Source organism: Neophocaena asiaeorientalis, unplaced genomic scaffold (assembly GCF_003031525.2).
Source record: "Neophocaena asiaeorientalis asiaeorientalis breed wild unplaced genomic scaffold, Neophocaena_asiaeorientalis_V1.1 scaffold254, whole genome shotgun sequence".
In the NCBI taxonomy this organism is placed as follows: Eukaryota; Metazoa; Chordata; class Mammalia; order Artiodactyla; family Phocoenidae; genus Neophocaena; species Neophocaena asiaeorientalis.
Window position 1 is genome coordinate 4,751,226 of NW_020174705.1, and position 20,647 is coordinate 4,771,872.

At 46.4% G+C, this 20,647-nt stretch overlaps 1 protein-coding gene across 1 annotated transcript in view; it reads left to right on the forward strand.

Annotated features, from left to right (window-relative positions):
- Window positions 1-20,647, forward strand: part of LOC112409347 (uncharacterized) — a 572,027-nt gene that overhangs the window by 313,296 nt on the left and 238,084 nt on the right. Inside the window, exon 3 of the mRNA XM_024759376.1 lies at window positions 14,977-15,036. Coding sequence (XP_024615144.1) covers window positions 14,977-15,036 — 60 coding nt within the window. The remainder of the gene's footprint in view (window positions 1-14,976; window positions 15,037-20,647) is intronic.

The following is a 20,647-nucleotide window of genomic DNA, read 5'->3' on the forward strand; positions in this document are numbered from 1 at the left end:
TGTGTGTGTGTGTGTGTGTGTGTGTGTGTGTGTGTGTGTGTGTGTGTGTGTGTGTGTGTGTGTGTAAGTATAAATGTAAGTGTAAGAGAGGGAGGGTGGGAGAGAGAGAGAGAGATCTGTTTCCCTCATCCTTCCTGCATCTCAAGAAGGACCTTGGATCCCAAACCCTGCCAGGAAAACCCTATCCATGGTCTGACATTTAGAAGTTTATTGACTGGAATAAAAGAATTGTCAATTTCAAAACATGAAAAGCCATTGGGAGATCAGGTGCTTTCTGCAAACATTCCTGCACAGTGACTCATGGAATGAAAAAAAAAGAAAAAAAAAAGCTGCCTTGTTTTATTAATTTAGTTCTGACAGCTATTAGTTCTGAGGCTTTCAAGGTTCTCAGCAGATATTAAAGAATCCTCAGGAACCCCTCTGTGAAATACCAATAATGAACCATGTAGGAAGCAGGAAGCGGAGGTTAAATGAAGATTAAAACGCTCCCCGGGGCCAGGTTGTTTCCGCCCCCTCAACCCCAGAGGTCCTGGTGCACAGAGGCTGCACATCCCTAATTCTGCAGGGAGGTCAAAATGGAACCCAGCATCTTCTCCCCAACTTGCACTTCCACGGGGGTCTCTCAGCTCAGGGAGCGGCACAGATGGCTGCCCAGGTGCTTATACAGAAACCCTGGAATCATCCTTTCCTCTCCTCCCTCACTCCCACACCCCTTAAATTCTCCTGTCCTAGGAAGCCCACCCCCAAACACGTTCCCCTCCACCTCCCTCTTCTGTCCACTTTCCCAGCATCTTGGTTTCTTGGATCCTCCTGCAGCCTCCTCCTGCTTCCTTCCTGTCCATTCCTGCACCCCCTTACATCCAGAGCAGTCTTTTCAAACACACCTGACCTTGCCCAAACACCTGCTGCTATCTGAGAATGGTTGAAGTTCTTAGCATGGCCTTTAAGACCCCAAATTTCCTGTCCTGCCCACTCCAGTGATACTAGTTTGGCTTATATAGTGCCAGCCTCAGGTCTTTGCTGAGGCTGACCCCTCTGCCAGGATTGCTTCCACCAACTCCTGTCATTCTTCGGATCTTTATGCACCGGGGAGATCTCATAGCATCCTGGACTTTTCCTTTCATGGCTTTTCTCACACCTCTCACTACCCAATTACTTCTGTAATTCCCCACTTAACATCTCCCACAACAGACTCTAAGCCCAGAGAGGGCAGGGACCCCGCCTGTCTCCTCTGCAGCAGTCTCCCCAAGTCTACTGCAGTGATGGTGCAGGTCTAGCCACAGGTGGGTGGGTGAGGGTTGTGCCTGGAGGGGCAGTTCATGCAGTCTTGCTTTTCTGGGTACGCGTGAGCACTGGCTGATTGGATTCCATTCTGATCTGGGAGCAGCTGCGGAGGCTGATTGGTAATGGAGCTTGTGGGAAAACATCCCCAGCTGCATGGGTCTCAGCTTCGCCTGGCACCGCTTCCCTGGGATAAGTGCCGACTGAGCTTGTGGATCTTCTCAAGGACTGGGAGAAGTGGCTCCCTTCCCTCCCCGCCCACCCTCCCTCGGGGGGAGGTACAGACTTTTCATTTCATCACCCGGGTGACTTGGACGCTGCCCATGCCAGGCTGCCAGCAAGGCGGGCATTAGACCAAGGCCAGGGCTGCTCAGCTGGGTTGCCTCCTCCAGCTGGTCCTGCTTCAACACTCATCATTCTCCCTGGGAGGTGCTGAGCCTCCAAACATCTGCTTTATATGGGCTTTGAGCTCCCCACCATGCCATCTTTGGGGAGTGGATGTAAATGTTACCTTTTGTGGTATCTGGTGCTGCCCTGGCTTTGCTCGTGGGCAGTGCCTCCAGATCCTATTGCCTGCCTGGGGATGGGGGACTCCTACAGTCAGGTTTAATTAAAGGCAAACTGATGGGATTCCAGCCAAGGGCAACCCAGGGGCAGGAATCTGTTCAGCAGATGACCTTACATTTATGTCATAACCCGTCTTAATGATCCCATTCTTCAATGGCGAGGCGAGCCTGGAACCATATACTCAGAGCAGGCACCTCCCTGCCACTTCCCAGTCTTACCAGGTGGGGATGGGGAGGTTGTGAGAACAGGCCAGAGCTCTCCTGGGACAGGCCAAGCAAGGGGCATTTCCTTCATCTTGACTGCTCCGAGCAGGAAGTCTTCAGGCTGTGAAAATTCAAGGAATGTCGGTGTGGGCAGGCCTGGGATGTGTTCTTAATGAGATGGAAAGGGTTGTCTGTCTTCCTGGGTGAGTGCAAGTACCCAAGCTAAGGGCCCTCAGAGGCTGTACTTGACTGGATCCAGAGGAGGACGGGGAAGGGCTGCCCTGGACTCATGTTTGCATTTTTCTGACAAAAATGAAAATAGTAGCGAAAGCATGAGGCTGCTTAAAAATGCTGCCAGTTCAGACTGAGCACTTTTCATGTGCTAGGGACCATGCTAGGTTCCACAAGGAACCTAAATATGGCTAAGACCCAGGCCATACTTTGAGGAGGTTGCACTCATTAGGGAGAATAAACCATTTACATGATTAAATACACTCAGCACATATGTAGTGATACCTTCTATGTGCCAGTAGGGACTTCACTGGGGGTGGAAAAAGCAGCATCCATGGGACACAGGTGGGGTGCAGTTCTTGGGGGAGACAGTTATCCACATAATTATGCAAATGATGCAGATTAGTAATCTCAAGCTTTAGGAAGTGCCATAATGTACATGATGCTGCAGGGGTATGTCACAGGAGTTTCTTACCTGGTGTGGCACATCACAGAAAGCTTCCTGGAGGAGGTGATGTTTGGACTGTGGCTTAAAGGATATGTAGAGTTCAACAGCAGAACCAAACTAGCTTTCCAAGCAGGGATGACAGCAGGTGTAGCTGGAGCTCAGAGAGTGAGAGGGTCAAGAGTGGAGGAAGAGGGTGAAGAAGAGAGCTGGGGGCAGACCATACACAAGGCCTTGTTGCCCCAGGTAGGGCGTGTGGACTTGGCACAGGAACAGGGAGAAGCAGGCAGAGGTAGGAGCGATGTGAGCTTTAGGAAGGGAGGTGACGATGCTCTAATGTAGACAAGAAAGTGTAGCTGAAAGCAAAACTGAGACACTCATTTGGGGTTTGTGCACGAGGCAACAATTACATTTAAGCAGCAGTTGTTGCGAACAGAAGGTGGCTTCTAATTGCAGTTGTTCGGCGTGGAATCCACATTCAAACTTGCAATTATTTCACTGTTAAAAGAGCTGACAGTTCCCTCTTCTGCAGGAAGGCAGTCCCAAGGGAATCCTAATCTCAGGGATTTGGCTTTCCCGTGGCCCCTTGAGTACCAGACCACACTTGCACGAAGTTGTTCCTGTTGGCTGGCCACGGAGAGAGATGCACGTAGGCCACGGGGTAGAGATGGGCTGAGGAGGGGGAAGGGCCATCTTAGCAAGGACTCTGGATGCATTCAGAGCAGCTGAGTGAAAGGAGGCAATGACACAGCTTAGTAAAATCAGTGTCTCTCCTTCCACACAGCATTGACTGGAGCCAGCAGAAAGCATTGACGTTACCACTTATTGAGGTTTCAATGTACTATTGGGGTCCCCACCCCCTTAAAAATGAGGACACCAAGACAGACAGGTTAAACAACCCTCTCTGGTCACATGTCAAAATGAGAGCAGAGCTGGAATTTGAACCCCGCCTCATCAGGGCCTGAAGCACACTGTCTTAACCTCTATGCTGTGCAGTGTCCCAGGAGGGGCTGGGAACTTCCCAGAAGAGGCAGTCGCCAGTTAAGCCCCAAGTGCCTACTGAGTGATGCAAAGGAAAGAAGAGTGATATAGTCAGACAGACTCTATCCCTTATCAGCTTAGTGCAAATGTAGCCAAGCAAACGCTTGGGCAACTTGCTTACCCTCTCTGAGTCTTGTTTGTAAGATGAGCTTATATCTGTGATAATATTGATAGTCACATTTATGAGCATGTGCCAGGCTCTTTTCTCAGACCTTTACACATAGTAACTCCTTTAGCCTTGCATTGGCCCTCTAGGGAAGGTGCTACTATGATCTCCTTTATATCAGAGGAGGCGACCAAGGCACAGAGAGGTACTATAACATGCCCAAGGTCACACAGCTAAGGAGAGGTCCAGTTTGGCTCTCATAGGTTGTTCTAGAGGTCAAATGATATGATTTATGCAAAGTTCTTGCTGCAGGACGCCACACACACAGCAAAAGCCAATACATATGTTAGGGACATCCATGAATGTTATTTAGCTCTCCCGGGCCTCAGTTTCCTCTCTGTGAAATGGGGATGATAACAGCTATAATTTATTGGGCTTTTTTTTTTGAAAAAAATGGGGAATTTAATAAAATAAACAAACATAAATTGACAGTACACTTCCCCCTCTTAATCGGAGCTATATACAAAGAATAGGTAATTCCCTAAGTAGTATGATTTATAGTGTTTTAAAAAGATTGTATTGGGCTTTTATGATCATCTCATTGAATAGTCTCCTGTGATGAAAGCTGTTATCCCATCCTACAGATGGGAAAGCCGAGGTTTAGGGAAATGGAGAGAGCTGTTCAAGGTCATGCATCTACTAAAAGACAGAGCAGGGTGCTTGAATGAGAGCCCACACTCTTTCTTAACTTCTGTAATGTAGCGATTCACTGGCTGGTGCCCTCTTCCTTCTCAGGGGCTTGCCTCCAGGTTTGGCCCAGAGATCTCAGGCTGCCTCAGGCATCTCTGGTTCCCCTGAGTCCGGTCCACATCCCTCTAATCAGCCTGCCCAGTGCTCTGTGCTCCAAATGTCCCATTTCTGCAGAAATGGCCCATGATGTCATGTGGGTTACTGACAACGTCTCTCTCAGGAACCCTGAAGAAATCCTGGGCAGATTGGATAAAAAGCCCTTGTCAGACATCCTAATTTTAGTGTTCTCCCTAGTGATTCCATTCAGGAAGTATTTATTTAACGCTTCACTTGTTTTGCCATTCTCCCTGACTTCATTTTGCAAAAGCTCCTGTAGTAACCCACGTCTCCTTCACCAGTGCCCCCGCTGCTCTCATCCTTGGGAAAACTTGAGTGCTGTGTTCAGCATCTCGAGCCAGATATATGTCTGGGTTTCATCTTGCATCACTAATGCCCTCCTTTATCTCCACGCAGCATATCCCAGCATTTTTGCCGGGACTTCTGTATGTTCTGTCTCCCCTCATCTCATTAGATATTGTGTCCCATGTGCCAGTGGACACTTTTCATGCCTTAAGTTTCCTCGCAAGGGCATGATGATGAATCATTGCTTCTCTCCCAGACTAATTTTTATCATTCCACCCCAGCTTCTACTTTCAAAGTCTCCGCTCACATGGCAGCATGAGCAGGTGGGCTGTCCTCTCCTGAGTGTCAGGTACCCTCGGAGGTCAGAGGCCATCCCTGCACCACAGATGAGCAAGGAGGGGGCTGTAGTTAACCGCACCTCACTCACTCACAGGAGACTGAAATTCTCCATGCGTTGGGGTGACCACAGTTCTGTTCTTGCCCATGCTTGTTTCTTGATTCAGTGAGTCGGTAAGTCTGTTAGACATTCCTGTTACAGATCCTATTAATTTTAATGGCTTTAGAGATTAATAGAAGAGAAAGCTTCTCTTGATTGTACAGATGTATGTAGAAGTGTGCTTTTGTATATTTATTTTTATTTGAAAAGAAATATGGTCAAGGCAGCAAAAGAGAGACGTCTGGGTCTGTTGAGACGTTTTTGGTTCTTACTAAGAAATAAAAAGAGGTAAAATTTACATAACATAAAATTAATCATTTTGAAGTGAACAACTCAGTGGCATTTAGTACATTCACAATATTGTGTAACCGTCATCTCTATCTAGTTCCAAAACATAATCATCTCCCAAAACAAAACCCTGTATCCATGAAGCAGTTATTTCCTATCCCCTTCCCCTCCCAGCCCCTCAGAACCCCTAGTCTACTTTCTGTCTCTATAGATTCACCTATTCTGGATATTTTTATATCAGTGGACTCATACAATATGTGGCCTTTGTATCTGGCTTATTTCACTCAGTATAATATTTCCAAGGTTCACCCATATTGTAGTATGAATCAGAATTTCATTTCTTTTCATGGCTGAATAATATTCCATTGCATGGATGGACCACATTTGTTTATCCATTCATTCCTTGATGGGCATTTGGGTTGTTTCCACCTCTTGGCTCTATTTGTTTGTTTGTTTTACCTTTGCAGACATTGTCTGGAGTCTGTGGCTATGCTCTGCACTTAGCTGGTTTTTTCTTTGTGAATCTCCTATGTCTCAACACACTTGCTTTTCTCTGGAAAGAGCAGTTAGAGGTTTAGGAGCTGCTGTGGTAAATGAGAACTACAGAATCTCACAACTGGGAATCTGGCATGGCTACTTGCACATGTCCTGCCACCCCATGGGGTAACTTTGACTCCTCAAAGGACAGCCCCTCCAGAACCACCAAATCCTCTACTCTGGGTTTAGACCCATAGTTCACAGCCTGGCAGCATATCGTCATCATCTGGGGAGATTTAAGAATTACTGAAACTCCCACTTCACCTCCAGAGAGCCTGGCTTGATTTGTGTGGGATCAAGTCCTGGCACAGGACAGTCTGTCTGTTGAAAACGTTGGATAGTGGCATCCAAAATGTATGTCCAGGTTCTAACCCTCAGAGGGAGCCAGGACAGAAAGCTCTGAGGAGGTGCTGTGACATTGCCCCGTTGGTTGCTTACCTGTAACAGACAAGCCCTGGCTACTTTAGTATAAGACATTTTTCAGAAGCGACTGGACAGCCCCAAATATTTGCCAATGACCTCTCTGATAAGGAACTTGTATCTAGAATATATAAACACAATAACCCAATTTTAAAATGGGCAAAGGATCTGAATAGACAGTTCTCCAAGGAAGATACACAAATGGCCAACAAGCATATGAAAAGGTGTTCAACATTGTCAGTCATTAAGCGAATGCAAATCAAAACCACAAAGAGACCCCACTTCACACCCACTAGGTTGGCTATAATCAAAAACAAAGGTAATAACATGTGTTGATGAGAATGTGGAGAAATTGGAACCCTCATACACTGTTGATGAGATTGTAAAATGGTGCAGCCGCTTTGGAAAACAATGTTCCTCAAATGATTAAACCATATGACCATTATGCTTTGCCATATGAGTTACCATATGACTCAGCAATTGTACTCCTAGGTGTATACCCAAGAGAGTTGAAACATATGTCCACATAAAAGCATGCACACAAATGTTTATAGCAGCATTACTCATAATAGCCAAAAGGTGGAAACAACCCAAATGTCCATTAGCAGATTAGCAGATAAACAAAATGTGGTCTATCCATACAACGGAATATTTTTCAGCCACGAAAAAGGAACAAAGTTCTGATATATGCTACAACTTGAATCAACCTTGACAACACAATGCCAGTCACAAAAGGCCACATATTGTATGATTCCATTATTTGAAAGTCCAGATTAGGGCAATCCATAGAGACAGAAAGTAGATAAGTGGTTGCCAAGGGCTGGGGGTGATAGAGGGATAGCAGATGATAACTGAAGGGTACAGGGTTCCTTTTTGAGATGATGAAAATGTTCTAAAAATGACTGTGATGATAGTTGCACGTATCTGTGAATATATTAAAAACCATTGAATCATACACTTTAAACGAGCAAATTGTATGTTATGTGAATTATATCTCAATAAAACTATTTTTAAAGAAAATGGCTGGGATCTGTGGTACAGAGCCCAAGTCCCCTTTAAGCTTCTAACAGGTAACTAGCTGTGCCATTATATGTTGAAGCACATGGTAAATACTCAGTTAACTGAGTTTTGTTTCTTTAGCTTTACTTCCCAGGAGGTCCAGCACTTCCTCTGTAGCTGCACCAGGGCTAGCATTGTCATATGTGGTCTGTTCGGTGTCTCCATGACAGAGTGACCTGTTAAGGAGGCAGACCTTGATGCATCCCCATGTAAACGATGAGCAACACTGCACAGTGTTCCCGTGACCCTGGCCGGGGGGTGGGGGGAGGAGACTGGAAGTGTGTTTAAGTGGGAGTGACACAAACCGATTTATACTTGAAGACAATCCCTCTGGCGTAGAGAATGGACTGAAGGGGAAAGTGGAGTCAGTGAGGCCCTACTTAGTTGGAGCCACTGCAGTGAACGTGATCTGAGTTCAGGCATGAGCATCGGGGCTGCCATAGTGAGACAGGTTTCCCACAGGTGGAAACATTTCAGTGGTACGGCTTGGGAGCTGATTGGATGGGCAGGTGGGAATATGGGGCTGGCTTATACAGAAACAGAGAGAGGACGGTTTGGTGCCTCTTGGCTCTCCTGGCTCCTAGGGGCACCTAGATGTAGCTGAAAACCTGAATCCCATGTGAGACTGTGGGTCAGGTAAGGTCAGGACCTGGGCAGGAAGAAACCTGTTGGGACACGTCCCAGCAATGGGCTTACCCATCTCCTGGGTCCTGGACCAGCCGTGGGAAACTGCTGACCCCATTCTGTGACCTCTTCACGAGTGGTGAAGTGGTGGTTTCAGGGTGGTGGAGGGAATGGGCATGTGCCATGGAGAAGCCTTGTTCACCTGCAGGGTTTTCAAGAGGAAGAATTGTGGGGGCTCCAACCACCTGCCTGAGGTTCTGGGGTTTATGTGGTGCCTCATCCACCATGGGGCCAGGTAAACTGAGAGGCAGTGTTCCAGGGCCAGGATGTAAGAGGCATGATGGCCTGGGGCAGGGGTTCCAGGGTTCAGACCTGAGCTGCTCTCCTACGTTGGGTGACCTTGGGCAAGTCTCAACATCCTGAGTCCAGTTTTCTCCTCCACGACACGAGTGTGGTAGTTCTCTCTTTCTAGAAATGGGTAACGTTGTTACTCCCAACTTCCAGATGAAGAAACTCAGGGCCTAGGAATTAAGTATCTTGTCCAAAATCAAGGAGCTCACAAATGAAATCGGGACAGTTTGGATGCCAGCAGTCACACTCCAGAGCCTGTTTCCTTAATTGCTATGCTACTGTGTCTCTTGATGAAGGGTAACTACAAAACCCTGGGCATCTAACCTTTGATAAACTCTGCAATGGACTGGGTTGATGGGTCCAATAAGATGACCTAGCCCTCATTTTATTTTCAGGTTTTTAAAAAGTAATTTTACAGATATAGATTCAGAAGCTCAGAGAGGTTAAATGACTTTCCCAGAGTCACACAGCAAGTCAGCCAGATTTCCTCCTGGAACCCAACTTTACCTGACCCCCTTTGCAGCCCTCCTTCCACACCCCTGCCCTGACCTGCAGAGGATAGTTTATCTGAGTCCTGTTGACCCTGTCCTTCCCAAATTCACCCTCAGAACCATTGGACCACGAGGCCAGGGTCTCCCCTGGCACTGCTCTGACTGATGTGAAACCCAGTTTTCCATAGCTGCATATTGATGCCTTGGACAACAGCCTAGCATTTCATAGGAGTTTGCAGGTTACAAAAAAGGGCAGCAGGTGTTATTTGGGCTAAATTGACCTTGAAATTGATTTCTTTATTTTATGACTTACTGAGAGGAGATTAATACTTTTTTTTTTCCTGCAGTCTGAAACAATTTACATGGTAATAGAAGGCATAGTCAGTCAAATAAATTGCTGGAAGTGGTTGTGTTCCAAGGGAAAAAAATATGGGAGCTTACTCACATTGATTTCTTTGCCCTGGGGAGAAGCAGAGATTTTAACATCTGGGAATAGGGAGCTAAATTTTATCTCTCATTTTAAAAGCAGAGGCCTGAAGGGCTTAATCTGACATTTACACGGAATTTTCTAAGTTGGGGGAAATGAGGGAGCCCGAATTCCTTACTGAAGGTTAACCAGCATTTTCTCAGAAGGGCTCTGGCGGTTTGATTCAGGGATGGCAGATGGGGCCCAAATGACATTTTCAGAAGATGGGCCTTGGGAAGCTGGCTGCCTTGCTCCCACCTGTGGGGGAACTGGGGCGCTGAGAGGCTGGTGACATAACCTTGCGCCCAGGCCCAGGTGGGGTTGCTGAGGAACCATGTGAGCAGAGACCCTGCTTCCAGGTTTCTGGCTTTGCCCTATGGCTGCCCTACCAGGGATGGAGTTTGATTTCAGCTGGTGTGGCAGTGTGCATGGATGGGGTAGCATTTCTGAGTATGTTGGGATGGATTCTGAGACTGCATCTGGGCTTGGCAAGAAAATGCAGCACTCGATTAGCACTGCCTGCCCTGGGAACAGGATGGGGAAGTGTAGCTTATGTGCCACATACTTGAATTTCCTGGTAAAAAAAACCTTTAAAATATCCCCCGCCCAATGCCAATATTCCTGTCTTCAGACCACGTTGACAGGGCTGTTGTCCTCCAAAATGACCCCAGATCATTCAACACATCATGCAAGCTAAATTACTTTTCAGAAAATGTCTAGAAATGAATCCCTACCCAAAGGGCTCTGATAGTATTGCTGCATGCTATTCTCTTAAATTATTTTCTTTTCAAAATAAAATTAAAATTTTACAGTAAAAAAACCCAAAACATCCTAATTGATAATACATGCCAGAGCACACAATTCAAGAGTCAGAAGAATAAAATTAGTTTCTCTCCTATTCCATCCCGCTCAGCCAACTAGTTCCTCTCTCCACAATCAGTGTTTTGTTTTTTTTAAAGCCGATTTCTTATCTATCTTCTGGAGATTTCAATACATGTGATACATATGCATATATTCTTAAAACAGGGAACAGATTGTGGCATGCTATACATACCTCTCTGCATTTTACTGTTTTTCCCTATCATTCTGTATTGAGCTACCTCATTATCTTTACTGGGGGTGTCTGGATGCACCATAACTTATTTACTTGGTCTCTGAATAATGGAAATTTATGTTGCTCCCAATATTTTATAATTATAAAAAATTGCTTCAACGAATATCCTTGGCATTGGGCATTTTCCACAAGTGCAGCCATTCTATAGCAGAGATTCCAAGACATGGGATTGCTGGTTTAAATATTACCAGCTTTTAAAGTTTTGCCCGATGTGTAATTCCACTATGTATAAGAATACCTGTTGCTCTACACTCTTACGAGTTTGATAATTTATCCGACTTTTATCTTTGCTAATCTCAGTAAAGCAAATAATATATCATCCTAATTTGCATTTTGTTTATTATGTGTGAAGTCAAGGATCTCATAATGTCAGTGACAGACATTTGTACCACCACATCCTTTGTGAATTGGCTGTATGTCTCCTTTACTTGTTTTTTCCTTTGAGTTATAATTTTTTCATATTATCACTTGTTGTCTTTCATTTTATGGTATTATTTTTCATGCATAAATCTGTTTTGTTCAAAATGTTTAATTTTATGGGTTTTGGGTTGTAATGAGAAAGGTGTTCACCACTCTGAGATGATAAAAACCTACGTGATTGGATTGAGTACGTTATGTCCTTTAATTTGTCCACAAATTAAGGTGTTATCTTGATTTTTTTTGCTTTGGAAAACGCAGTCTTTGTGGGGTGGTGAAAATGTGTGTTGTCTGGGATCACCTAGGGGCCATGATCTGGTCTCACAGGCTCCTCAGCCCACCCTGTTTCTCTCGGCATCCAGACTTTTCAAGGAGCAGTCGTGGTAAGGATGTTTTAGGGTGTAATGAGATGGGGTAGCAGACATTTGGAGAGCTGACCCTACCTGTCTTTCACAGCCGGGATCCCTGCAGGTCTTTACTGGCTCCATCCCTGGGACCCCACCGTGGCCCCGACCCCTCACCTTCTGTCCATTACTCAGGAGGCTTTATCTAGTCATGGTCTTGGCCTTCTGTTAACCTGAAAGATAAACCCTTTAAAGTTCATTTTTGTGCAGGGAATGTCACATTCTAATGCTGCCCACCACTGCTCTCCAGGCAGTTCAGTCACACCAATTCATGCCAAATCCCTGAGAGGGTGATGCTTCATGGTCCCACAGGCTCTCTGCCTTGGTCATTGTTTAAACTGGCTCAATCCCCACTGCTGGTAATTTGTACCCAAGCTTCTGAAAGCTGTAAACCGAGTCACAAAAGGGCAATAATTCCAAGGGGAAAATACTAGACTTCCAAGGAGGGGGTGAGGCCCAGGGAAGGGGGCAGCTACACTCGGGGCAAAGGGAAGAAAGGGGGCAACACCCAGGGAGACAACCAGTTTAGGGGCTGGTCTGTGACCCACGAAGGGGAGGCAGTCAGATCTCTCTCCTTCTGAAAAATCACACCATGATGGACCGGCTTGAGTCAGAAGCTGTGGATGTTTATAGTGAGGACTGAGAGGGACGAGCGAGGCTTTCTGGGAACGAGAACAGCGTCAGACAGCTGCTGCCTCCCCCTCTCTTTGAGAGACAACATCTCTTATCTCGTCTCTGTCTCTCCAATCTGGCGTAGAACCTATTTCTGTGCTTCTCACTGTTTTCAAGGTGAGGAGGGAAACAGGGACACGGGGGCTTGGTGTACAGCTGGCTGCTTTGCTCAGGATCATGCAGGGACTGTGCTAAGCAGGGTAGGGGCTGCCAGTGTGGGCAGGAGCGTGAACCATTACAGATGTGAGAAGGTCTGTAAGAGGTGGGCAGGGCAGAAAGAGTCTTCGGAGGATGGCAGATTGAGTTGGTACCACCTCCATCTCCTTGGGTTGAAGACTCCTCTGCTCCTGCTAATTGACCTGAGAAGGAAGTAGGGCAGAGTGAGGGGGCGTCAGTTGAGTAGAGCCCGGGCCTCTGGGACCCCAGGCTCAGGCATGTGGGGAGGGTAGGCCCCCGGCTGGTGGAAGAGAGTGGGAAGCGATGATGGTTCAGAGAGAAGGAAGAGGCTCTACAGGGGCAGCTGGATAGGAGTTCCTTGGGTGATGAGGTTCCTAATAAAATCATACTTGATCATACTTGAGTATAAGTAAGTTGTCTCTTTCCAGGCCCAAGGATTCTGGCCACTGTGAGAGGAACAGCTCACCTGGAGTTACTCTCCCCTTCTCTTACAGCCAGCTTCCTCTGGGAGCCTCTTAATTTTGGCTTAACCCCAAGTTCATCTTTGCAGAGCTAGTGGTTGCCATGAAGCCACTGGCTTTGAATGAAAGTGCATTGGACCCCTGGAGCCCAGCGACCGTTTCCATCTGTCTTGGTTCCCTGTTCCTGAGAAAGAGCCTGTGACTGGTGCTGCTTGGGCAGCTGTGTATCCCTAGACCAGCGAGAAGTGGGCAGAGGGATGGGTCACCTTGCACAGCTGTGGCTGCAGGGATGGCACAGGAGACAGGGGTCCCAGGGGATCTGTTACACTTGGATCTCGTCTGATGGTTGAGAGCTGCCGTTGGGCTGAACTCATCACTCAAGCACGGCTTTTAGTTGGCTCATTTATAAAATGAGGCCAAGAAGGAAGCAACCAAAACCAGCCATTCTCAGGCCAAAGGACACCTGTCAAAGGAGAATCAGTGTATCTGTCAGAAACATCACCCCTTTGGCAACATCCTCCCCCTTGTCTCCTGCTCAGGCTGCTGCTTTGGGCAGTTGCTGGATGGGGGCCTATGATTTAAGTCCATCCCTCCCTCCCTTCCTTCTTTCCTTAATTCATTAATTCATTTTTGTAACCTGGGGGGGTGGCATGAGGACCAATCTCTGTGTAGAGAGGGAGGAGAGGCACAAACACAAGTTTGATTTTCTATTGTCAGCTTTTTCTGTGACCGCTGACTATGGGAAAACTGCAAAAAGGTAAATGAGAAGTAGTGTCTGTCTTCTTTCAAGTTCAGAACTATTTACAGAAGTGGCGCTCTTAAGACTGTGTGGGTGGGTGTGAATAACTGTGGCTGGTCCGTTTCTTCTCTCTGTCTCTCTTTGATCTCTGTGTCTCAGTCTATATTTTGATCTCTTTCATGCCTGAACACACGTGCACAGACACACGCACACCCACAGATACACACGCTCCTCTCTCTGCCCAGGAGGTTTAAGGCATGACTTGAGGTAAAACCCCGATGACTTAAATGAAAATTTGGAGCTTCAGGCACTGCTGGCATCTTCTGGGGGGCCTGCTCCCCAGACTTGGATGGTGACTGGCTATGGCAGACTCCCATTTGGTGAGCATCACGGAGAAGTGGATAAAGGCATCGGGGAGAATGTGACCACAGTGATTAAACTAACACCCAACCATTAACACCTTGGTTCAAGCCCTGACTCCGCGGCATCCCTGCTGAGTTGCTTTGGATGAGTTCTCAGCCTCTCTGTGTTTCTCCACCTGTAAAATGGGGCTGAGATCAAAACCTCCTTCTTATATCCTTGTGAGGGTTAAAGAAGAAAATGCTTGAAGATCACTAAGCACACAGCATCCCAGGTTCTCCATAAACATGAGCTGTCACCGGCGTGAAACAGTGGAAAGGAACAGAGCAAATGGGTGTGGGTCTCGCAGGACCACCTGTATCCTCAGGCTAGGATGGAGTGTCCACACTCAGAAAAATCTAGACCAGCACTGCCTAATAGAGATGTCATGAGAGCCACATACACAATTTAAATGTTTCTAGTAGCCACATTAAAAAGTAAAAAGAAACAGATGAAATGAATTGTAACAATATATTTTATTTTAAATATTCATAATATATTTATATATTTAAATATACTAATGTGCTTTATTTTATGTATTATTAAATATTATCATTCTAACATGTAATTGATATAAAAATATTAATGAGATATTAATATTTATAGGATATTTTACATTTCTTTTTTTTTCTCGTTGGTGTCTCAAAATCCAGTGTGTAATTTGTACTTCCAGCACATTTCAGTTCAGAATAACCATATGTGGCTAGTGGTTGCTGTGTGGGGCAGTTTGGGTCTAGACCCCTTCCAGGAGAGGGGGGACAGAGGGGGCGGGGCGAATGCACTCAGTGGCTCAGTGTGGTGAGAGACTCAGGTCATGCTAAACTGGGTTACTCCAAATCAGAATTTTGTTCCTCAACCTGGCCCCCCAACCTATTTTTGTCTCTGTTTTTGACAGGACTACACATCTGAAAATTCAGCCCTCCTCTCCAGTGCCAAGAGCAGTCCACAAGACTCAGTAAGTAGAAGCCCTTTGCTGAACAGATTAGAGTTTGAAACTGCTTTTGCCTCCTTTTCAGCCTCCTTGGTCGCCGTCATCAATCACCGGGAGTGGTTTTTACCTGAAACTGATCTTGCTGGAGAAGTAACTGGGTTTGAGGGAATAAAGGTTCCCAAGCACTCGCAGAGTTTCTATTAGGAAACACCTGGGGCCAGAGTCTCAGCTGCGGTACATGATGTGAAAGATGAGGACCTTCCTCTGAGGAGGGCCAGGTCCACTGGGGAGCATCTAGAGGAGCAGCGACTGGGGGAGGGGCCACAGGCTAATCTCTTTACTTCTTGATGTGAGGATGGACCCCATGGTGCTGGGAAAGTAGGAAGGAAGTTTAACGTCATTTCATTGTCCCCGCGGTAAAGATAGGGATGCTAGCTGAGTGCTTTGGGGCCCCACATGGTGGCAGTGGACTTGGGTCTTTAGGGCATGTGACTGTGGATGGTGCCAGATGTGGATTCTGTGCACCCCCCAACTGACATCCAGGTGTACAGTGGCAGAGATGCTCCCTGCGCTTACAGTTCCAAAATCACTCCTGCCCAGCCTCTCCAGGATGTTTAACTGTGTGGTGCAGTCTCCAAGTGCGGTCTGCTTGTGTACTGGTGGGGACCCTGAGATGATTCCAAGGGTCACACGGACTTTTGTTGTTGTTGTTTTCTATTGATCATTATTATTTGGTTTTATGATGATCTTCTCTTTATAGCAAGTGATACTGGCTTTCTATTTATGGTAGTGATCTGAAATATCTTTTGAAAATATTTAAGTGAAAAAAAGGTGAGTTGACTTAAAGAAAAAAAATAGTACGGGAAATAAGAGTATGGAAGGAATAACAATGCAGATTATGGCAAGACATTATGGTAGTGTTCAGTGAATGGCTGAGAATAGATTCTTTTATCAGAGATGTTCGCATGACCCTGGGCAGTGTCCATGTGTGTGCTCTGATTTGGAATGCTTCCCTCTTATGCCCCAATCATGCTGATACTTTGTACAAAGCTGGACTCTCCAAGGTCCCACCTTTTGGCCTTTGTCTATTTCCCCTAAAAGAATTTTGAGGTTGGGTTTTTTATAATAAACCTCATTGCTGGATCACCTGAAAGAAGAATTTATCTGAGATGCCAAGAGGAAGAGGAAGAGGAGGAAAGATGATGAGAAATGACAACCACACAACCGACTTTCTTGTCCCACGTTGCAGTTGACCAGACATTTCTTCTTTGTTCTCGCTGAGTCCCCTGAACAACCCCGTAAGGTAAGTGCTGTCTCTGTCTTCATTGTACAGGTGAGGAAACCAAAACTCAAGTGCAGTAAATGTACCCCAGAGCACAGAGCGTGGATCCACCCTCTGACCCACTCCATCACTGGGGCACAGTCTTCTGGCTTCACCCCAAGTCTGTGAAATTGTCTCCCCATCTTGTGGATGTGAAGATGGTTAATGGAGCAGGAAAGTGTGTTAGTTACCTCTTGCCACATAAAAAAATAACCCTGGGCCTCAGTCCAGGTACAAGGACAAACATTTATGATCTCACAGTACCTGTGGGTCAGGAATCTGGCTTTGATGGGTGGTTCTGGCTCATGGTTTCTCATGAGCTGGGGCTGCCATCATCTGAAGGCCTGACTGAGGCTAGAGGATCCACTTCCAAGATGGCTTAGATCATTATTGTCAGCTGGCCTCAGTTCCCCCGTGTGGACGTCTCCATAATGCTGCTTGGGTGTCCTTATCACGTGGCTGGTGGATTCCCCCAGGGTGAGAAATCTGAGAGAGAGCAAGGCAGAAGCCACGATGCCTTTTGTGACCTGTCCTTGGGAGTCACATGCTGTCACTTCTGCTGTATTACTGGGGGCCGCTTTGGAGGTTGGCTACCACACTTTTCATAATCTTAAAATAACCACGTCTTATGGTTCCACACAGCATTCTTGTAACCTCACACCAAGTCTATGAAAAGAAAACATAAAGATCCTAAACACATTTAGCAGATGGGAAAATGAAGCCTGAAGCAGGAAAGTGACTCACCAAAGAGTCTTGCAGTTGGGGGTGCAGTGCAGAAGCTTTTAAGGAGAAAGTAGTTGGAAAAGAGTAGAGAAAACTCTCTACCTCCTATGCTCACTGTTCACAGTAAGACCAATGGTGGCTGAGATCTCCATTTTCCATAAGCTTAGACGAGCACCCCCTGGATTTTCTGCTTTCTTGGGTTGGGTTAAGGATTCCCCAACCACCAACCTCACCTCATGAAGTCTGACGGGTTCCTTTTACTGGAAGCAAAGATACTATCCTGCTGTTTCCCCCTGGAGGCTGCAGACTTTTAGAGGTTTCCTGAGATTCAAACTGTGAAGATCAGAAGACCCTAACCCTCCCGTCCTTCCCCACATTTGACCTTCACAGTACCCTGGTCTGGGTCCTTCTGGCTGGAATCCACAGGTCAGCCTCCCAACCCAACATGTCATAGGTAGCAGCAGTCATTTGTGTGACCTCCATTGGTGGCACTATATGGTGAACCAACCATTCTGGGTGGCAGTTTATCTCACATGTCTCAATGTGCAAAACGTGTTCACTCTTTGATCCAAATAATCACATTTCTAGGAATTTACACCTTGGGGATGATTATACAAGTGTGAGAAGCTGTGTTTGTATATTTGTTGAGGGATGATTGTATTAGCAAAAATAATAATAAAAAGATACACCTTCAATATCCACCAATAAGGAATTATTTAAGTAAATTATGTGCATCCATAAAGTCTAATTCTAAGCTGCTGCTAGGATTTCATGGTGAGGATTTATATTTATTGACTTGGAAAGATGCTCATGACATATTGTGGAGTGAGAAATACGGCATATATTATATGATTCCAATTATGTGCAATTATATTCATATATTAATTTTCTCTGAAAAGTAGAGAGAGATGTCAGAAAGGCAGATGGGAAATTCAACTAAACGGTGGTTTTTGCACTTTTTTTGACTCTTCAGATTTTATTTCTTTTTTTTACATTAAGCAATTGTTTTCCTTAATTGTAGAAATAATAATAATAATATTGATAATGGCTATTTTTGAAATTAAGCAGTGAGCTCTGGGCTGTTAAGGGAGATTTCCAGGACAGCTGATGGCATTTTAGTAAAGTTTCATTCTCAGTTGTCATAGAAATGCTGCAGTCCCCTTGGAGGGGTGAAAATGAGGTTTACCAGACCGAACCAGGGCCCAAAGACAGACTTTTTGGTCCTTGGCTGCCCCAGGAGGCAGGATGCCTTCGGCCCTGGCACCTTTCCACTCACTGCCCTGTGGTGCTAGCCAGCTCTGCAATTTCTGACCCCAGCTTTCCACTTTAGTGCTGTCTTCCAGAAAGGGCCTTTCCTGGACACATTAGATGCCACTCACTTGCACCCAGAATAAGGAAATAATAATGGTTGAGGTGCCCATTATTAGACACCTAGGAAGTACCTGGCATTATGCTCGGTATTTCAAATGTATTATCTCATCTATCCCTGGAGCAGCCCAGTGAGGGAGGAACTATCCCTAACCCCATTTCACAGGTGAGGAAACTGAGGCTCAGCAGAGAGTGACTTACTGAGTCTTAAGCTAATGGGTATTGGATCTGGAATTTGAACCTAGATTGGGCTGTTTCCTGAACTGAGGATAAGGCCACCCGGTTCTGTTTGGTGGTTCAGGGAGCATTTCTGGGAACATCTTAGATGTGCGGTTGAGTCCAGAGTCAGCAAGTAAGGCAAAAATCACACCTGGTCAAAGTTACCTGCTAAAGATCCCATAGGAGGATGCCAGGCTGAGACCAGCCTTTCTGCCCCTCCACACATCTGAGACAGCCATGCTTTCCTCGAACAGTAGAACAGACCGGAGTCTTTGCTTAGGCACTAGGTGAAGTGCCTGTGTTGAGGTCATCACACTGGATGCCTGGCATATGCCTGTCTTTAAACATTGGCGTCACTGCAGTCAAATGGTCATGTGGTGAGAGTCGCCTAGGGAATGAGACAGATCCACACTCAATTTGGGTGTTTGCTCTGGAGTGAATCCCTCCTAAAGCAGATGGAGGTGACGCTGCTGAGCACAAATAACATTCTGCTCGCGTTTTTCTCTCTTTCTCGATTATCCTGGAGACATAATGCAGTTAAGTAGCAGAATCCAAATTTCTACTTTGTTTTGCCTCATTCCAGAACCATATTTCACAACCCCTATACATTTCTGTAACAGATATATACTGTATTCACTTTCTTTTGTTACATAAAAAATCACCTGAAACTTAGCAGCTTAAAACACTTGTTTATTATCTCACAGTTAACATGTGTCCAAGGCCCAGGCCTGGCGTGGCTGGGTCCTCTGCTTAGGGTCCTCGTGAGGCTGCAATCAAGGTGTCAGCCAGGGCTGGGGTCTCACCTGGAGCTCACTGTTGTTGGGAGAATTCTGTCCCTTGTGGATTGAGGGCGGTGGACCTCTGCTCCTAGAGGCAGCCCTCAGTTCCCTGCCTCCTCTCATGGGCAGCTCCCTGCTCATGGCAAGTGGGAGAGCCTCTGTAGGGCACACTAGCAAATCGGAGCCTTAGGTCTATACATCCTAACGGAATCATGCGAGTGGTATCCCATCGCCTTTGCTGTTGATTAGAAGCAAGTCACAGGTCCTGCCCACACTCTAGTGGAGGGGATTATAAGTGGTGTGAACAGGGGGCAACCCTGGGGTCTGACCACCACTGATTCTGTGCTATGAGAGTCCTAAGATGAGTCTAAAGTTCTCCTTGTCTTGGGGTGCAGGGTCTTTCCATCCAGTATCCTCCCTTCCTCCCCCAGGAGAGGGCACACAGCCCCCCATCAGTGCTGGACCCTCCAGTCATCCTGACCTCTGCCATTTGGCCATCTGGGTGTCTTAACTTCCTCCCCATGTTCATTATGTGGGAGGCTCCCTGCTGCAGCCTCAGCAGCAAATGAATATTTAATGGAATGCTGCCACCTTTTGGAATTTAGCAAAAGTGATCTGTGTTGTTTAGAGGGATGAATGTAAAGCTCTGGGAAGAAAATGTGATCCCATTCCCTTTTACACCCATACCCGCTTGCCCAGCCTTTATTCTGCTGGGAGTTGACCAAGGTTTGACGCCAGATTCTAGAAGAAAGAAAGAAAAGGAGTCAGTTTCTTCGTGAGGCAGGTTAGTTGGTCATTTCTTCTCTGGTTCATACTTACTGTTAGTGCTAACAGGCCTGTGCCCTGTTTTAAATTCCAAGAGGCAGCAGGACATACAAGAAAGAGCTTTGGTGCTGGATTTCATCCCCGGTTCTGCCACCAGCTCATCTGTAAAGTGTGAGTCCACCAGGCTCTTTCAGCTCTCCACCCCCTGATCCCCCACTGTGGTGCCTGTGACCAGGTATGGGAGACATGTAACACCCCATTTATAGATGCCAGTCAATGGGCGTGGAGCTAAGGCCACTCCTGTCCTCAGCAGGAAGGAGTGGCACCTTCGATTATAATGATTGGTAATTAGGGCGGAGTGGCAGTACAGGCGCCATGCCAATGCCAGGTGGCTCCTGGAGACTCACAGCAGCCGATTCGGAGCTGCCTGGCTGCCTGCCTCCCCTGTTGGTTCTCTTCC